The 18,181-nt window shown below is 42.9% G+C and overlaps 1 protein-coding gene across 1 annotated transcript; it reads right to left on the bottom strand.

Moving 5' to 3' along the window:
- Positions 1-1,048: 1,048 nt before the first annotated feature.
- Positions 1,049-10,772, bottom strand: Anks4b (ankyrin repeat and sterile alpha motif domain containing 4B). The gene is made up of 2 exons (XM_028764253.1): positions 10,559-10,772; positions 1,049-2,849 (listed from the first exon to the last, which is right to left on the bottom strand). Exons 1-2 carry the CDS (start codon positions 10,720-10,722, stop codon positions 1,763-1,765), a joined length of 1,251 nt encoding a protein of 416 aa, XP_028620086.1. The 5' UTR covers positions 10,723-10,772; the 3' UTR covers positions 1,049-1,762.
- Positions 10,773-18,181: the final 7,409 nt, after the last annotated feature.

The following is an 18,181-nucleotide window of genomic DNA, read 5'->3' as shown; positions in this document are numbered from 1 at the left end:
AAGACTAGTACCCCATATTTTCTTCTCATATGCAACATCTACGTGTGTGTGTGTGTGTGTGTGTGTGCGTGCGCGTGTAACTATTATGTCACTATTTCCTCTGAATTGAAACATTGCCTATCAGTGAGAGGAGGGAGACTCAGAAGACTCCAGAAGTTAAGAAAATTTGCCAGGCTCAGGCTCAGGAAACATATATAAGTTAAAAGATTCACAAGACGCCCTCCTGGCATTGTGAAAGCAGCAAACAGCAGCTTATGCAGTGAGCTCCCAGGATGCACCATTTGTGAATCATCACTCCTGCTTAGGGCGGGCCTTTTGCTAATACAGTTACCTTTGAATCGCCCATACTCCTGTTAAGTAACTCATAACCTCCATGATTTTGAGCTCAACTTGGGTAGAATTGTTCCTTTGTTCTGTCATTGGTACCTATCTTGGGGGGAATAAACATTTGTTCATAATTAAGAAAAATAGGTTGGTTTTAATTTATCACTTCAGAGGTGTTGTTCTATGACCATGGTCTTGGTGCTTTGGGAACTGTGGTAAGGTCATTAGAAGCATGTGGCAGAGAAAACCTGTTCAAGTTGCCTGGAAAGCAAAGAAAGGGGCATTTGGAATCCCAATCCCCCCTTCAATGGCATGCTTCAATGACGTAACTTCCTTCTAATAAGCCCTGTCTGGGGATAGTTGTCTACCTCCACCCAATAGCTCCACAGGCAGATGACCAAGCCATTAGCATGGGTCTTTGGGCCACATCTAAGATCTAGCCTATAACAAGCACTTGCTCAGACAGCAGCCCTGTGGATACACACTAATGAAGTGAGGCCATGCATAGCAAACGTGGATGCTCAAAATAAACTCCCACCATCAACCTTCCGAAAACCTGTACCTTTCCCTCATTTTTGCACCTCAGAAGATACTTAACCCTTAGAGAAATTGTGAAAATGGAACAGGCCTCGTTTTTCTGAATCCTCCTTGCTCTCCACCATCTTCTTGTTTACACACCACGCTTGCCAGCCTAGGCCCCCATAACAGAACACTGTAGACAGACTGGCTCAAACAACAGACATTTATTTTTCAGGTCTCAGGTGGCCGAAAAGCCCAAACTATTATCAGGTTTGATTTCTCAGTGCTTCTCTCTTTGGCTGGTTGGCAACTGGCTTCCTGCTGTTCTCCTTTCTCTGAGTGTGAACAAACCCTTCACACTTTCTTGGATTACGAGCCAGCCCTTATAACTTCATTCAACCTTAATCACATCTTTAACATACTATCTCCAAAAACACTCACTTAGGGGTTAGGGCTTCCATACATGAACTTTAGAAACTCAGTCCACAGCAAGTATCCCACATTTTCTTTCTGCCTTCCCCCTACCTGCTACACATCCTGATTCTCAGACAGGAATACTGTAAACCCAACCCCATAGTTTGTAAACATCTGTTAAATGACTAGATCCGTTTAAACTGGGCTTTGGGCTTCAGACCAGTGAGAGCCTTTGGTCTACATGAAATTCAAAGTCTGGAAGAGAAACACCATTTTCCGGTTCCAAGGTCTCCCAAGATCTTTTCTTATTGATGATTTACTTGGATACAGAGTATCTCTCAGAGTTTGAGCCTCTATTTTGGAAGATCCTCTCTAAAACCCTAACACCCGCTCCCAGTGGTCTGTCATGAGACAGAGACCAGGCACAGGGTTCATCCCGGGGTGGTTCCAGGGGAACTCAGCATGACTCCCAGGCTCATGCTACCCTGTTAATCAGTGCCCTCCATCAGAGACTGGTGTCAACCAGCTGACCAGGCTGTTGTAGCACCTGCTTCCTTTTTTCTATGGCCTTAAGGACTTTCTTTCTGGGGCCCAGCTGCATGTGGATGTTCTGAAGGTCCTCATCAGAGCAAAGCAGCAGAGCCTCTAGATCAATCTGCTCTCTCATAAAAATGGGAAGCAATTCCTCCAGGTGCTGAGACTGCAAGAACACTTCCAATGGAGTGGCATCAACTGCATCTTCCTCCCACTCTACTTCTTCTTCATCCCAAGGAAGATCACCTGCAGAGCCATTTGCCTCTCTCTCCTCCTCCTCCTCCTCTTCGTCATCTGCTCCTGCTGCTCCTTGTCTTTGGAACAGCTCACTGGGCATTTTAAACTCCAACTCCCTCTTGCTGTCTGAGATGTCTTCAAGGTCCAGTACTCTGTTCCTTCTAAAAACAATACTTCCTAGACCTGGACGGTTGAGAATAGATTCGTGTTGTATGTCACCGTCTTCTTCTGCTGAGAAATGGAGTTTCTCTTTGAAGTCCTTTGGGAACGAGTCTTCTTCCTCTTCTCTGAACACTTCCATCACTGGCCTTTGCCCATTTTGGCCATCCTTCCCCATCTGCTCTGCTGTATCTTTATTCTTCTTAGATTTAATCTTGAAGGTATCTTTAATGCCTTTAGACAGTGATCCAAATCCACCAGAAATATTTGAAAGGGATGACCTAGAGAAAGTACTATGGGAAGAGGAAAGCGTCCCAGAGTCCTCCTTGCTATAGGTACGCGCCATCTTGTTCTGGTGCCTCTCCTGAAGCCGTTCGCATTCTTTCATCTGCCTCCTGGCATTCTTCAGAGCCTGTTCCTTTAGTCTGGCGACCCTTTTGGGGTTCACAGTGTTCTGCATGGTGGCAGCCTTATCCAGGAGAGCAACACATTCTTTCTGCTCCCTGCCAGCAGCAGCATCCAGCGGAGACTTTAAGTCATTATCCAGGGCAAAGATGTTGGCACCAAAGTTGACTAGAAATGAGATGCAGTGGGTATGGCCATTGGAGGCTGCATAATGTAGAGGAGTGTTCCCCCAGATGTCACACTTATCAGGGTCTCCACTAGAGAAGGAAATATGAAAGATGCATGTTGAATTATTATTTTTTACTGAAGATAAAGTCTAGAAAGAAAAACAAAAGCAATCAACAAATGTATGTTTATCCTGCCTTGACATTGACATATGATGGCTGCCTAGTTTAGCTGTGTCACAGCCAGATACCAGATGGCCAGAAAGAAAAAGACCCTATGCCTCCCTTTTAGAAGAAAAGCTTCCCAAAACCTTTCTAGCTGTCATTTGTATATCACACTGGCCAGAGTTGGCTCACGACTAAGAGAAAGGAAATATAGTACCATGCCTAATTCTAATTGAGCTTAATTAGAACTTTCTTCAAAGCCAAGAATATCATTCAATGGCATACTGGTAAATGTTTAACAATGGGCTCATTCATGGGAAAAATAAAATCAAAGGCCTGATTTATAGTATCATGATGGTATAAATATACTCATCATGAAAATGTTCGTGTTGCCACATCACCTCACTGTGTGTAGAGACTGGAACACACATGCACTAGTATGCTATTTTATTTCTACCATAGCAACATCATGGACATGTATAACTTTAGAGCACACATACAAAAAAAAATAGTGAACTAGCTATAAAGTGATAAATTGAGTGCTACATTTTAATGAAATCTGTTCAGTTGTAAGTTTATATGATTTTAATAATTTCTGTGTTTAATTGACTTTCAATTGTTCTGACAACTTAGCAGTATTCTCTGAGGACTTAGAGAGAGCTAACTCTAGCCAACACTTCGGCCCTGTCTTTAGTCAAATGTGGAAAACAGAAGAAAAAGCAACCAGAAAAAAAGAGCTTCTATTTCCTGTGAGGCTTTAAGATGCAAGTACAGACCCTACTGAAGCACAGGAGGGAGGTGAATTGAAAAAAACTCTCACCACTGCTGATGGGAAGGCTGGAACAGAAACAGAAATAAATCCAAATCCTTGCAAAGGTCGATAATGTACCATTCTGTTTCTACTTTGGGCAGTTTTTTGACCCAAACATACAGTCAGCAGCAGCAGTAGTAGTAGCTGCAGCAACAACAGATTACCTATAGTTTTATTGAAATGCAGAATTTGAAGCCCAACCCAGATTTACTGAATCAGAATCTACAGCTTGACAAGATCTTCAGGTGATTCATAGGCTCCCTGTGCTAATAGCAGCAAAACCAGAATTGGACAATTTGATGACTCAGACTTGGGTCTCCTCCCTGTAAACCTCCCTCTGACACAGTTGTGAACCAATCATCCAGAGAGTAAAGCGAGACCCTAGAGGGTGGAATGGTTTTGAACAGTAACAGGCAGAACACTGTCAGTTTTATATTTGCAGTGTTAAGGGTAGAACACGGGGCCTCATATGTGTCTACCAAGTCTTCTACCACGGAGCTATTCCCCCAGCCCAACAGGAAGCATCCCTCAGATCAGGCCTCTCCATGTTTACTTCTCTGTGTCTCTCTCATTTTCTCTTTCTACCACCACAACATTCTTATGTATTTTCTGTGTGTATATGTTTGGTTATGAGAACCACAGTGTGCATATGGATGTCTGAGGACAATTTGCATAATTCTCCCAGTTCACCATGTGGAACTCAGAGATCAATCTTAAGACTTCAGCCTGAGGAAGTAAATGCCATTACCCACTGAGCCATCTTACCATCTATCTATGTATCTATGTATTTATATATCTATGTATCTATGTACCTATCTATGTATGTATCTATGTATCTATGTATCTATATATCTATGTATGTATGTATGTATGTATGTATCTATCTATCTATCTATCTATCTATCTATCTATCTATCTATCTATTTTTGAGAAAGCATCTTATTCTGTATCTCAGACAGGCTTGATCCCACTACATAGTCTGAGCTGGCCTTAAACTTGTGGTGAACTTCTTGCAGCACCTTCCCTAGAACCAGGATTACAAGTATAAGCACTCACACCAGCCTCATTCTTATAGTTAAGCATTTGCTTAACTTATTTTATCAAGTAGTAATGCTCTATTGAACCAATTAATTAATTTTCCCAAAGAGAAAAAAGCCTGCAGTTTTCTCCTTTCATCATCTGTAGTTTCTACCCAGAACCTCAAAATCTGCCCCAAGATACACAACAGACAGAAACCAAGTTTGTTTCCTCAACAAAGACCAAGAAAAGATCAAGCTCCTGGAAGCTGCAGTAGTGGGGCAGCTCTAGCTAAGCTCTAACAAGGCAGAAACCATGTTACCACATCCATTTTTCAAATGAAGACTGAACTCCAGAACTTCATAGATTTTCTTTTTTTAATGTTGGCTCAATTTTGAAACAAAACCACAGTGAAATCCAAGCAAAGCCCATTGTGGCCTAGGTCCAGCTGTAGGTTGGCCTGCCTGTTTCACACAGAGAGCAGCGTGGGCACAGACAAGGATGACTGATAGTGCATGGAATATTTGGGGAACCCAGAGTGTACATTGATGTGACCAGATAGCATGGAGTTATGTGTAAGAAATGGGGAAAAGGAAGGAAAGAAAATGAAATTGAACCTAAGGAAAGCAAATGGTAAATAATGCCGTTTTGTTAGCCCAATTTAATTATTTTGGATCAAAAGAGACCCCTCCTTCCAGCCTTGGCAGGGTGGAATCTTTGGGGAGTGCAGTTCTTCATCCCCAAACACATGGTTTCACTTTTTATTTACTTAACTGAACACCATTTTCAAAGGCCCCCTTAAGTAACCTAGACATCAAAGGGGACTGGAAAACAGCCAAGATGTGACTGCGACATAAACAAAACCACTGCTTAAATTTGTCTGAATTATCCTTGGTTTGCATAAGCCAGAAAAGAAAGTGCTAGGCAGGGCGAGCTGTAACGGGAAGTTACAGGCTGTGGCCTCTGAGTGAGATCCATATGCTCAGGCAGAATGAAGTGCGCTTTCTCATCTCTGTGGGTCTTCCTTGATGCTTTCAAGATGCAAGGAAGAAAGTCTGAGATGGGCAGAGGTACATCTTCTTTAGAGAAAATTTAAATGAAACTGTCAAGAAGATGATCCATGGGTTTCCCTGGTGCATCTAAACCCTAAGGACAACTTTTTAATTAATATAAAAAAATTTATTATTGTCAAGTTTCATGAAGTCTGTTTAAGCCTAATCCTACTCTCTCCTCTGCTTCTGTTTGTAGAAAGTCCTTCTATCTAACACAGGTTAGTTTTCAACTCAGAATACTCCTGCCTCAGTCTCCTGATTAATGGGATTACAGGCATGCACCACCATACCTGACTCACATATCTCTTGTCCCGTGTGTGTGTGTGTGTGTGTGTGTGTGTGTGTGTGTGTGCATGCTTCAAAACATACACACAGAGGGCAGAGGTTAACATGACTTTATTCCTCAATTGCTTCTCCATTTTTTTTTCTTCTTTTTGAAAAAGGGTTTCTCACTAAAACTTGATACACTGACTGCTAAAAAGTCCCAGAGATCCTCCTGTCCCTGCCTCTCCAGTGCAGGAGTCCATTGCATGTTGCTAAACCCAGCTTTCTGGCTCATGTTTCTCAGTAAAATCACTGTATATACTTGTTCCACCATTTACAACCCACTCCCCTTAGATTAGGCAGGATCTAGTGTCAATATCTTATGGATTCTTTGGGATAGATTCAATGTTGTGTTGGTATTTCTTCCCAAAAGAGAAACTCTCTGAAGCAATTTTAAAATCAGCCATATTTTACCCTTGATTTTTAGTAAGCAATAGTTTTAAGCAATAATTTTTAAGTAGGCTTGTTATTGTTGTTAAGTGGGTAATTTGCTTAAATTACAACACTGTAGGCATCTGTTCCACTCCAATTTCGTCTTTTGAAGTTGATTTTGAATGTGTGTAAAGCTGTTCTCAGAAAATGATAATTCTGTCAAAAATGGTTTTTTTGTGTGAAAAACAATTATTTGTACTTATAATAATGAAGGAAATGACAATTAAAACCATGCACCGCCAGTGTTTGCACCACCAACAGGAAATGATTGAAAAATATCAGTTGTCTGTTTTCAGTGGGATCATGAGGAAAGGACCATGCTGGGAAAAGTATACTCTGGCTCAGATTGCTTAGCAGGATATCAGGGAACACCCAGAATCCACTGCTCTACTGTGTGAGGCTGTGAACAATGCTGAATTAACAAGGTTATTCCTGATGACTCTGCTTATAATAGCCAAAAAGACATAAGTTAAACAGTCTGGCAAAACCAGAAATAAGAAGGAACTAAGTGTCATGAATAGGTAACTAACTGAATTACATACACACATATATTCATGTACACATACATACGTACATACACACACACATATACACACACGTACACACAATGCAATAAATACTACTTTGCCGTAAAGGATAAGACAGTCCTGTCTTTGGAAACACAGATGCGCCTGGAAGACATTATGTTCAGTGATATAAACTAGGCAGAAAGACAAATAGCTCACAGTTTCACTAAAATGTGGATCTAAACAATATGAGAGCTATAAAAGTCTCTTGAGTTGGAGGCAGGGAGGGAAGTGTGGTGATAAAGATTTAGGGATTCAGAATGCCCGTTAAGTGGGAAAGTTCAAGCAATGCCACTACAATATGATGACTTCATGAGAAGCAGTTTACATACTTGCGAAATTGTTAAGAGGCTATATTTTAAATATCTTCATCACAAAAATGATAAGTATACAAAGTATCATATAATTAGCTTGATTCAATCACTCCACAACATAGATGTATTTAAAATACCATACTGCATATCACAAGTATTTGAAAGGCTTTGGAGACAGGGCCTTACTCTGAAGTAAGGCTGTACGAGTTTTATTTGTTGATTTGAAATAAATAAATAATGATAAAGCCATACAATAGAATATAACATAGTCATAAAAAGCAATTGCATACATATCAACTTTTAACTGCAAATTGATAATGATGTGCTATTAACTTATGACTACACTTTGTATGAGTGCCTTTTTAAGAAAATAAATGCATTTGTGCACATGGGCAAAAGAAAAAATTTAGAAGATATTTATCAGCCAATATTTTGGAATAAATGACCTTGAAATTAGAATTAGATATCAGAGATTAACAGACTTATATCCACTTAAAATATATATTATATATACATGTATTCAATAAGTATATACTATGTATATATGTGTATATTTGTATTTATACTTAAAGTATCAAATGTTAAAATGCCAATTGTCATTTTTTTTAATATATATGACAAAGAATTGATGTTGTCAACTTTGAAAGCATTTTGAAGGCTGTAGAGATGGGTCAGTGGGTAAACTGCTCTAAGTTCAAATCCCCAGGATTCACACAAAGCCACATCAGAGGCTTCTTCAGCACTCTTCTGGCAAGATGAGAGGCAGAGACAGGAGAGTCCTTGGAGGGTCATAGGCCAGCTAGCCTGTGAGCAACAAGAAACTCACTCTCAAACACTGTGGAAAGTGGAGGCCTGACAACCAAGGCTGCCCTCTGACCTCCATGTGTGCACCCTGGAGTGCTGACACTACCATTAGCTACACACACACACACACACACACACACTTCTTTGAACGCTAATTTTATAAATCAATATTTAAGAACCCATTATAAAGGTAGGGCAGTGTTACAGACACACAGCTCACAAAGACAGGGATTCAGTGGTTGCTCAGCACTAGCGTTTTTAGCCTCACCAGGACCCTGCCTTTCACCTTGTAAAAAGGATTCCTTATCAAAGAAAGGAACTTGCTTTTTCATAATTTTGTTTGCTTGTACTTTCTCTCTCTCTTACTGTGTGAGGCTTCTACCTTTGTCTCCCACCCCGCCCCCGGCCCACAGTTGGCATCAATAAGGAGTCATCATGAAAACAGACTGGATCTCTCTAGGCACTGAACTTCTTGCCAACTTGATCTTGAACTTCCTAGCTGCTCTTAAAATTATGAGAATAAGTTTTATCCTCTATAAATTATCTTGCCTGGGGTATTTTGTTATCATAGCACAAGTGCAGACCAACTGACCAAAAAAAAAAAAAAAAAAACAAACATTCTTTTTTCGAAGATCTTACAATTTAAAAAATATGGACAAGGACTTATATGGAAAAATAATCATTACAACATTGTAAACTGAAAAAAATTGTGTATCAAACCTAAGAAATAAATTTGCTGATTATAATACTAAGGTGTCCCTGTAAATTAAATTGAGTGTGTTACATACTTCATTGCTGTAACAAAATTGAGACATTAACTCAAGAAAGGAAAGACCTATCTTGAATAAAGTTTCAGAAAATTAGGTACAGAGAATGGGTATGCTCTTTCTGACATGTTCCCCATTTCAATGAGGTATCCATGTCTACAATCTGTTTAATCCAAACATAGATGTTGACCCTCCTCTTCCTTTGCCACATCCAATCACTATCCAACATCCAAACTGTCACTCAAATCTCCATGTCTACACACACCCAGTGTCACCATGTTACTTCACTATACCTTGAATGTCGCTAGACATTCTCCGTGACCACTGTCAATCACCAGAACAATATCCATGCACATAAATCTAGGTGACTGCTTCCTTTGTGATAGAGGGTGTGGTTTCTAGGCTCTCAGGAGAAGATTCAAGTCCTTAACAGAATTCTCCAGGCTCCCGATAATCTGGTCTCATGGCTTAGGTCTGTCCCTGTGCAGGTCATGTCCAGCCAAACTCAACGTCTTCCATCCTCAGAGTGTACAGTGCTCTCTGCCTTAGGGGGAAAACACTTCCCTCTGGCCTTGATCAGCTCCTTATCTTTCTAATACCAGCTTAATTTCCCTTCCCTGGCACAGGCTTTGTCACATCTTCCATAAGCCGCTTGCTTGGCTTCCCCTCTCAGATCTGATTGCCACAAGAGCACCAGGATGTTTTGTTGATAGGCACCATCTGGGCAGCACCAAAAATATATGAGAAGAAGAATCAGAGGAGGAGGGAGTGGAAGAAAGAGAAAGAGGAAGAAGGGGAGAGAAGGGGGAGAGGTGGACTGTTACCTACCAGATGCTAAATATGCACTGTACTGAAGTCACTTGGCTGTCTTACTCTTTACCTCCCCTCCTCTCCCCCCACTCGTCTCACTTCCTCAGACTCCTCTTTTGCTCCATATCTCTCAGTTTTAAGTCTTAGCTGCGTACCCTGGCTAACCCTCAGATGATGCGCAGGACAAGCAGGATAAAAGAGTTAGCAAAAAATTGAATTTAAATGTAAGGGATAGTGTGTGTGTGTGTCTGTGTGTGTGTGTGTGTGTTTGTGTGTGTGTGTAGAGGAACTGAAGACTCATTTTATAGCTTGTAAAGCCAGAAATTCCACTCAAGAACCAGGAGCTAACACCAAGCCTGAGTGCTCATAAAAGATAGACTTTAGTGACACATTTGAAAATGTAAAATAAAGCCATATCCTAACCAAGGAGAGCAACTGAATAAAAAAGGCATGGTGACCTCTTTTTAAAGAGTTAACCGTTTAAATTCCATGGAGATGATCTTCAGGGCATATAGTTACAATACCCACCCCAACCCCTCTGCCTAGGTGACTTCTAAATGGCTGTCCTCACAGGGAAAGAAACCATATCTAGCTTAGTCATGTCTCTTTCTCTAAAAGCCAACTACTTAGAGAGATTCTAAGTAGAATTCTAGATTGAAGCAAGTTGTCTGTGTGGATGGCTGTCTCTCGCTGCCGGTGTGGTGTTCCCCACCCAGGATGCCCTAACAGGAGTCACTCACCCTCTACTGCAGATTATCTCCAGGGCCTCGAGGTTGCCATGGTAGGCTGCCAGGAGAGTGGGTGTCATGCCATCCTCATCTGAGAGATTCAGATCACGCTTGGTGGCCTCCTTCAGAAGTTCCAGGTAGCTGTCACTTGCTGCTTGGTGATACCGGGTAGACATGTTTTCTGCCTGCCAGAGCTTGGCCGGGTGTCTTTGTCTAGGCAGTGCTGGTAACAGTCTTCCAACAGAGCTGGTTAATCAGTGACAGGGAGTATCACCCAGGCCAAAGCTCACTTCAGCCTCGCTCTTTGGAAGGCAGCCAGGAAGGCCTGCAGTCCTGGACTTGGACCTTTCCTTTTGAGACCAACCATGGCAATGAACATTGAGGCCTGTTATGTTTGTCATGAGTGTGGTGAAGCACATTTGATCTTTACTATGTCCATTAACAAGTGTCAGATGGGATACTGACCACCCAGGCACAGAATATGGGAAATAATCTCAAAAAACTCAGAACTGTTTTAAGTTCACTGGTGTGGGAGAGGGGGGAGGGCTAGTAGAATATTGGCGGTATAATTTGTTCAACTTGAATTTAGCCATTTGAAGTATAAAATGAAAGATCTTAGTAAATTTATAGCTGTGAAATCTTTACTGTAACATGGAGGAGAGAAGGCTGATTGACAGGCCAGAAGACAAACAGGTCCCTCCCAGGAACTCCCACAAAAAACAAACAGACAAACAAACAAACAAACAACTTGCTCTAGAAAGCATCACAAAAAAGGAAACAATACTTTCCTTTTTTCAATTTTAAAAATATCTTTATTGCTCTTGTTCTCTTGCTCTCTTGCCTCTAGCTTCTCTCTGTCCCCTCGCCTCTCCCCGCTTTCCTTCCCCCTCTCTCCACGTGGTCATGGCCAGCCTCCACTTCTCTCCTCTACCTCCACTTCTCTCCTCTACTTCTCTTCTTTCTCCGTCATCTTCTTCTGTTTCTCTCCCCCAACCTTTGCCCTCTGCCCTGAATAACACCCCCCCCCTTTGGAACTGTTTGGTCTGGTGTTGTCTGTTCTAAGCTGCGTGCCAAAGTCCAACATTGGTGCCTTGGCTGGGAATGAAGATTTTGGGACCCCCGAGACCCCTGCAGCCACAGCTGGCTGCTGTGACTGTGCAGGACGGGCGCCACATGGCCTGCCAAAACCCCACTGCCACCACCACAACTGCATGTGGACTCCATCTGTTGCTACCTGCGGTCACCAACCACATGAATTTCCACCGCTGCTGCAGACCATCTCCATCCACCGCTGCGAGGCTCACAAAACTTCCACCATGTGAGCTGTGCCACTGCGGCCCCCACGTGGTGCTCTGCCACATGGGCTGGGCAACCAGACAGGTCTACACAGACCTTACGCTTCCACCTTTCCTGATATCAGACTGCATAAGCCCGCAAACACACACCGGCATATTAATTGGTAAGGAGCTTCCAATTGGCAGGAGGGACCCTGGACACCCAGTTAGGGCCTGGCCAGCCTTCCCTGGGCTAAGGGGTTGACTTTTCATTGCCCCAGTCCATATGACTGGCCTCTAGCTGACCTACGACTTAGGATATTGGCCGTTGGGTGATTTCCCTCCTCAAAAGCAGTTCACAGCCCCTCCACCCCAAAGCTCTTGCAGCAGCTGGAAATCCTGGCACCAGGTTGACCTGCTTTCTGGCGAGCTCCAGGAGTTCACCACAGCCGAGGACCCTAGATATTCTCGTGATGACCTGATATCTAGGCTGCTTGCCTGATTTCGTTGCCGACTTTTCTTTCGGGACATCAATACGAATAGCTCGGTAACAGCCCCCATCACCCAATGGGCACCACATTGTCTTTGACTGCACCCACAGACACCCCACTGGGTTGTCTCCTCAAAAACCTCAAATCTCTAAAATTAACACCTGATTTGAGGCCTTTCACTTTGATACACCTCTGCAATAAGGTCTGGATTCAGTACCCTCTAGATAATGGACTAAAGTGGCCACCTAATGGAACGCTAGACCCAATCATTTTAAAGTGTCTTCACACATACTGCCAGCAGTCTGGTAAATGGAAAGAGGTTCCCTATATCCAACCATTCATCTCTAGTACTTCTGTGTGTTCTGCCTGTCCCCCATTCCCCACTGCTCAGAGTAACTGTCCACATGGTACCAAGAAAGATTTCTTGAGCTCCGAGCTAACCCTGTGCTTTCCTGACCCTTATTCTAGGACTTCCCCTCCTACTCCGTCATTTGCTGGTTACACCCACTAGTTTAGCTGGTTTGCCTGAAAAGCAGCAGGGGCTGGCACCCTGCTTGCTCCCTTCTCCCTTCACTGCCTCCATCATTTGTGGCTGACTGGACCCACTTAGCTCAGCCGGTTTGCCTGAAGCAACGGGTCTGGGACCTGGCTTGCTCCCTTACCCTCTGTGGTTCTTAGCTCTGCTCTGGGTCTACTCCTTGCATCCTACCAGGGACCCTCTCTGAGACTTGCTTCCTCACGTGTGCAACCACTGGTGCAAAGGGCTTGGATGCCCGCACATGCAAGGGAGGCTCTCTCTCCCTCTCTGCCTGGGACCTATAAAACTAGCTGCCAGAAACACTGGGCAGTGACCTCCAGCTGCTAATAGGAAATCCCACCCTGTTGCTGCCACAGCAGACCTGACCCACAGCACCTGTGGCTCACAGCCCCAACCCACCAGCCATATGATCCAGATTTCTTATTCTGGTCCTAGCCAAATGTTTCTTTGCTAATACAAAAATGTGCTTTTCTCTGCCTACACAACCCGGCAAAGTTACTTAAGACTCCTATCCTGTCTTAATAGATTTTTACCACTGCTATTAAATTCTATTTAGTTACAACCAATCCTTATGGCTCTCAATCTTGTCAGAAGTCTGTCAATAGTATATTTAAGTTTATGGCCAACAGAATTCCCAAAGCCTCTAACAATTGACTTAAGATGGTTTCAGAAGACTTAGACACTGGACACCTAGAAGATACAGCCTGGATTGTATGTGATGATATAGTCACTAACAAATGTAGTGGGCTAAACTGGATTCTCTGAGTCAAATGACTTTGCTAAACCAAGCTACAAGAAACTCACTCAGATCTACCTCTCATGGACCAAATAGATGCCATCCAGATCTTGTCAAGTCAAGGCACATCCAAAACAGCTCCAGAGAAGCAACCTCCAGATGCTCCATCTCCTGTCACACACACAGCTGCTTCTACTGGACCTGTTCCTTCTGACCTATCCTCAGATGGGTCGCTCCATAGACCCTGGACAGCAGGAAACAGCCAACTCTCCTAAGACTGGACAAACATCCTCCATACCCATTCTTATAGGTTCCCCCTAGAGACACATCACCCCCAATGCCAGCAGGAAGTAGCCAGATATCATGATGACTCTATTCCTGCTTCGCCGTCACCTCTTTCTAATTTTTCTCTTTTAATTAAACCAAAATGGGTGAATGTTAGTATTTTGTCTAAACTCCACCTCCACAGTTATCTGGCAAAACCCAGGTATGCTCCTCCCCAGTTACCTGGCAACAGTAGGCCTGCCCACTATAAAAGGGGCTGCTTGCCTCCTCCTCTCTCTCTTGTTCTCTTGCTCTCTTGCCTCTAGCTTCTCTCTGTCCCCTCGCCTCTCCCCGCTTCCCTTCCCCCTCTCTCCATGTGGTCATGGCCGACCTCCACTTGTCTCCTCTACTCCTCTTTCTCCGCCATCTTCTTCTGTTTCTCTCTCCTCACCTTTGCCCTCTGCCCTGAATAACCCCCTCTCCCTTTGGAACCGTTTGGTCTGATGTTGTCTGTTCTAAGCTGTGTGCAGAAGTCTAATATCTGTCACTGGCTTAGAACTCACCAGTAAGGTTAGACTAGCTGGCCAGTAGGTCTCGGGGAATCCTGTCTTCCTCCCAAGCACCGGGGTCACATGCACATACTATTACATCCACAGTTTGAAATGGTTCTGGAGGTTCTACCCAGGTCCTCGTGCTCTCTGGGAAAGCGCTTTACCAAGTAAACTCTCTAGCCTCTACGTTCTTTGAGATGTAGGCTCAGTATTTAGTTCTGGCTAGCCTGGAACACATACTGTAAACCAGGCTGTCCTGGAACTCATGGAGATCTGCCTGCCTCTGCCTCCCAGGTGCTGGGATTAAAGGTGTGCGCCATCATGTCTGGGCACCTTGTGAATGCACACCAAGCAGTCTCCTATGAGCTACCTCTCCAGTCAGGTGGATTTTTTTTTAATTGTGTGTCTGTGTATGGAGGTTAGCAGACAATGCTGGACAGTGTTTTGTTAACTTTTCATGAGGAAACATAAACAAATGTCGAATAACCCCAGATGGGCACCAAAAATAAACTTAAGTATGATTTCCCGAAAGTCAAACTTGGAGAGACCACTGAGTTTGTTGGTCTTACAGAGCAGGAGTAAGGGCTTCCTTACAGGAGTATGGATGACTCCTAACCAAATGGATCGCAGCAAAGTCCCATCTCATGTATAGTGACCTCCTGGAGTTCTGTTTTGTTGTTTGCTTGTTGTTGTTTTTGAAACAGGGTCTCCCTATGTAGTCCTAGAACTCACTCTGTAGAGCAGGCTGGCATCAAACTCACAGAGATCTACCTGCCTCTGCCTCCTGAGAGCTGGGATTCAAGGCACATGCCACCATACCTTTTATATTTTTTTTTATAAAAATAAAGGTTTGATTTTATTTAAAAAATATTTTTATTATACATAAGTATACATAAGTTATTATATGTACATAGATATATGATTCATATTTATAGATATTTAAAAGAGATTCAAGGAGCAGTACCCAAGCCATAGAGAAGAACTGATGTTAAGGTTTTTAAAAATTGGTTATTTTATTTATTTACCTTTTAAATGTTATCCCCCTTCGTGGTTTCCCCTCCTCAAATCCCTATCCCATGCCCCCTCCTCCCTGCTTGTATAAGAGTGCTCTTCCACCCACCCACTCCCGCCTCACCACCCTAGCATTTCCCTACACTGGGGCATTGAACCTCCACAGGACCAAGGGGCTCCCCTCCCAGTGATGCCAGATAAGGCAATCACCTGCTACCTATGTGGCTGGAGCTATGGGTCCCTCCATGTGTGCTCTTTGGTTGGTGGTTTAGTCCCTGGGAGTTCTGGGGGGTCTGGTTGGCTGATATCATTGTTGTTTCTATGGGGTTGCAAACCTCTTCACCTCCTTCAGTCTTTCTCATAACTCCTCCATTGGGGTCCCTGTGCTCAGTCTGATAGTTGGCTGCAAACATCTACATCTGTAATGGTCCAGCTCTGGCAGAGCCTCTCAGGGGACAGCTATGCCAGGCTCCTGTCAGCAAGCACTTCTTGGCATCAGCAACAGTGTCTGGGTTTGGTGTCTGCAGGTGGGATAGATCTCTAGGTGGGGCGGTCTCTGGATGGCCTTTCCTTCAGTCTCTGCTCCACTCTTGTCCCTGCAGGAAACAACACTTTCTGGCTGCAGAATGATATAAGTGAATGAGGCCAATCTAAACCAAGTACAACTCAGGACCCCAGGCTGCACCGTGTGAACCCAGTATGCCCTGGAAATCAAATATTAGCCAATCAGGACTGCCCTCATTTGCATGGTGGAGACTGCTATGGGCCACCCTAACCATAGAGGACAGGTTCAACATATCCCATTCCCATATTCCACTATTTCATGTAGGTGGCCTTTTTGTTGATCCATTAAATTAGTTTATTAAATTCTAGTTTTGCCAGACTTGTAGTTCAAACACATGCCAATGGTCCTCTTGTAAACTCAGTTTTGCAATGTTTTCTCCACACTAAAACCATCTCTCATGAGTCTATGGTTCTAGAACCCATAGCGACTCAGACTCTCCCATGCCACATAGACAAGTGAGTAAATGTAAAAACGGAACTTTTAAAAGCTATCCTTTGTGTTTATTAGCAATTAATTCCTACTCCTGGCCCCAGGAAACCATGAATCAATTTTCCCTACGTATAGTTGAAATTGTGAGCACTTTATATCACTGAAATCCTGCCACAGAGTTTGAGGCCTTTATTTAAAGGGAAGTTTATTTTTTAATTGTTGAATAATATCCCATTATACTATCATATTAAATATCCTTTATCCATTTAATGCTAGTACTGTTTGGACGTTTAGGTTGCTTCTATTAGTTAATGATGAAAAATGTCATTAGGAACAGTCACATACATGTCCCTGTGTAAACATGTATTTTTACATCTCTTGGATATATTAGCAAGGCATGGAATTTCTGGGTTTTATTGTAATTTGTATTTAACTTTAAGGAATTGCCAAATTGAACCTGTAGTGTTTTATAGAACAGTAGGAAACCATGGTTGACCAGTGGATTGTATATTTCAGGATAGCCAGTGGGTTGCACAGAGAAATGATATCTTAGGTGATACATGACTTGGTCATTTTATACATACATTAAAACTTCACAATACAAACGAGATATACTTTAAATGCACTATGCTAGAAATTGTGTGTGTCTCTGTGTGTGTGTGTGTGCACGCACATACACACATATACACGTAGGTATTTGGCTTTGCAGATACTTGCCTCTTGAGTTTGCGCCCTCAGAACTCACATAAAAAGCAAAACACAGAAGCACCTGTCTGTAGTCCCAGTTCCTACGTCAAGAAGGGTAATAAAACCAGGAAAGTCCCCAGAAGTTCACAGGACAATCTGTCGGGCGTATGCAGAAGTGAACAGGAGCCTCTGCCTCAATCGAGGAGCAAGGACTGACACCTGAGGCTGTTTCTTGTCTCCTCACATGTACCAGGACACTTGTACACTCATGATCACACAGAAGACCATGCATGTGCACACACATTCTCTCTCTCTCTCTCACACTCACACACACACACACACACAAGTTGCCATTTTCCAAAGCAGCTAGACCATTTCACATCATGAAAGGGTATTATATGTAGGGTTCCAGTTTCTCCATCCCCTTGCCAGCTCTTCCTGTTTTCCTTGTGGCATCTCAGCGGATGTGAAGTAGCACCACTGTGACTTTCATTTGTGTTTTCCCACTAGCAGCTTTCAAGTGCTCTTCAGCCACTCCTGCATCTGGTATTTGAATCTCTTTCCCACGGTCCGCGCGCGTTGCGCAGGTACCAATGGATCATGAGAGTCCTTTATACCGTCTCTATACAAGTCCTCTCGTAACTGTTTGGAACAGAATGAAAGGGGAAACAGATAAAAAATTCTAAGATGGGAGTTGAAGCAGAGTTTAGGAGAACATTTGTGGGTATTACTGCACCTAAGTTGCTAATTTGTCTGAAATTAACCTAAAATTAAATGACTCAAATTCATCAGTTACAAGATTCAACCATGTTTTATATGAATAGATGGAGCTAAGACATAAAATAGCAGAAAGACTAAAAGTAAAAATTATAACAAGTAAATATGAGTTTTAAAACAAATTGGCATAGCTAAACTTGTATTAGACAGAAAAAAACAGCCAAAATTTGTATAGAAATGAAAGTGATACTAATGAGGAAAGAAAAACAATGGTTCTGAGCTTTTATTTACCTAAAGTGATGGTTTGAAAGAGATGCCTACATATAAGATGTGCACCCCAGCCACTGCTCCAGCCAACTTCTGCCTCTACTC

Source organism: Grammomys surdaster, unplaced genomic scaffold, assembly GCF_004785775.1.
Source record: "Grammomys surdaster isolate TR1022 unplaced genomic scaffold, NIH_TR_1.0 142, whole genome shotgun sequence".
Taxonomy (NCBI): domain Eukaryota; kingdom Metazoa; phylum Chordata; class Mammalia; order Rodentia; family Muridae; genus Grammomys; species Grammomys surdaster.
This window is presented reverse-complemented; position numbering and strand designations above follow the sequence as displayed.

Bases quoted from the DNA above. Each gene is read 5' to 3' on its own strand.
- Anks4b (XM_028764253.1), bottom strand. From the start codon at position 10,722: ATGTCTACCCGGTATCACCAAGCAGCAAGTGACAGCTACCTGGAACTT. The intron at 2,850-10,558 runs GTGAGTGACTCC...TTCCTTCTCTAG, and splicing joins GAGATAATCTGCAGTAGAGG to TGGAGACCCTGATAAGTGTG.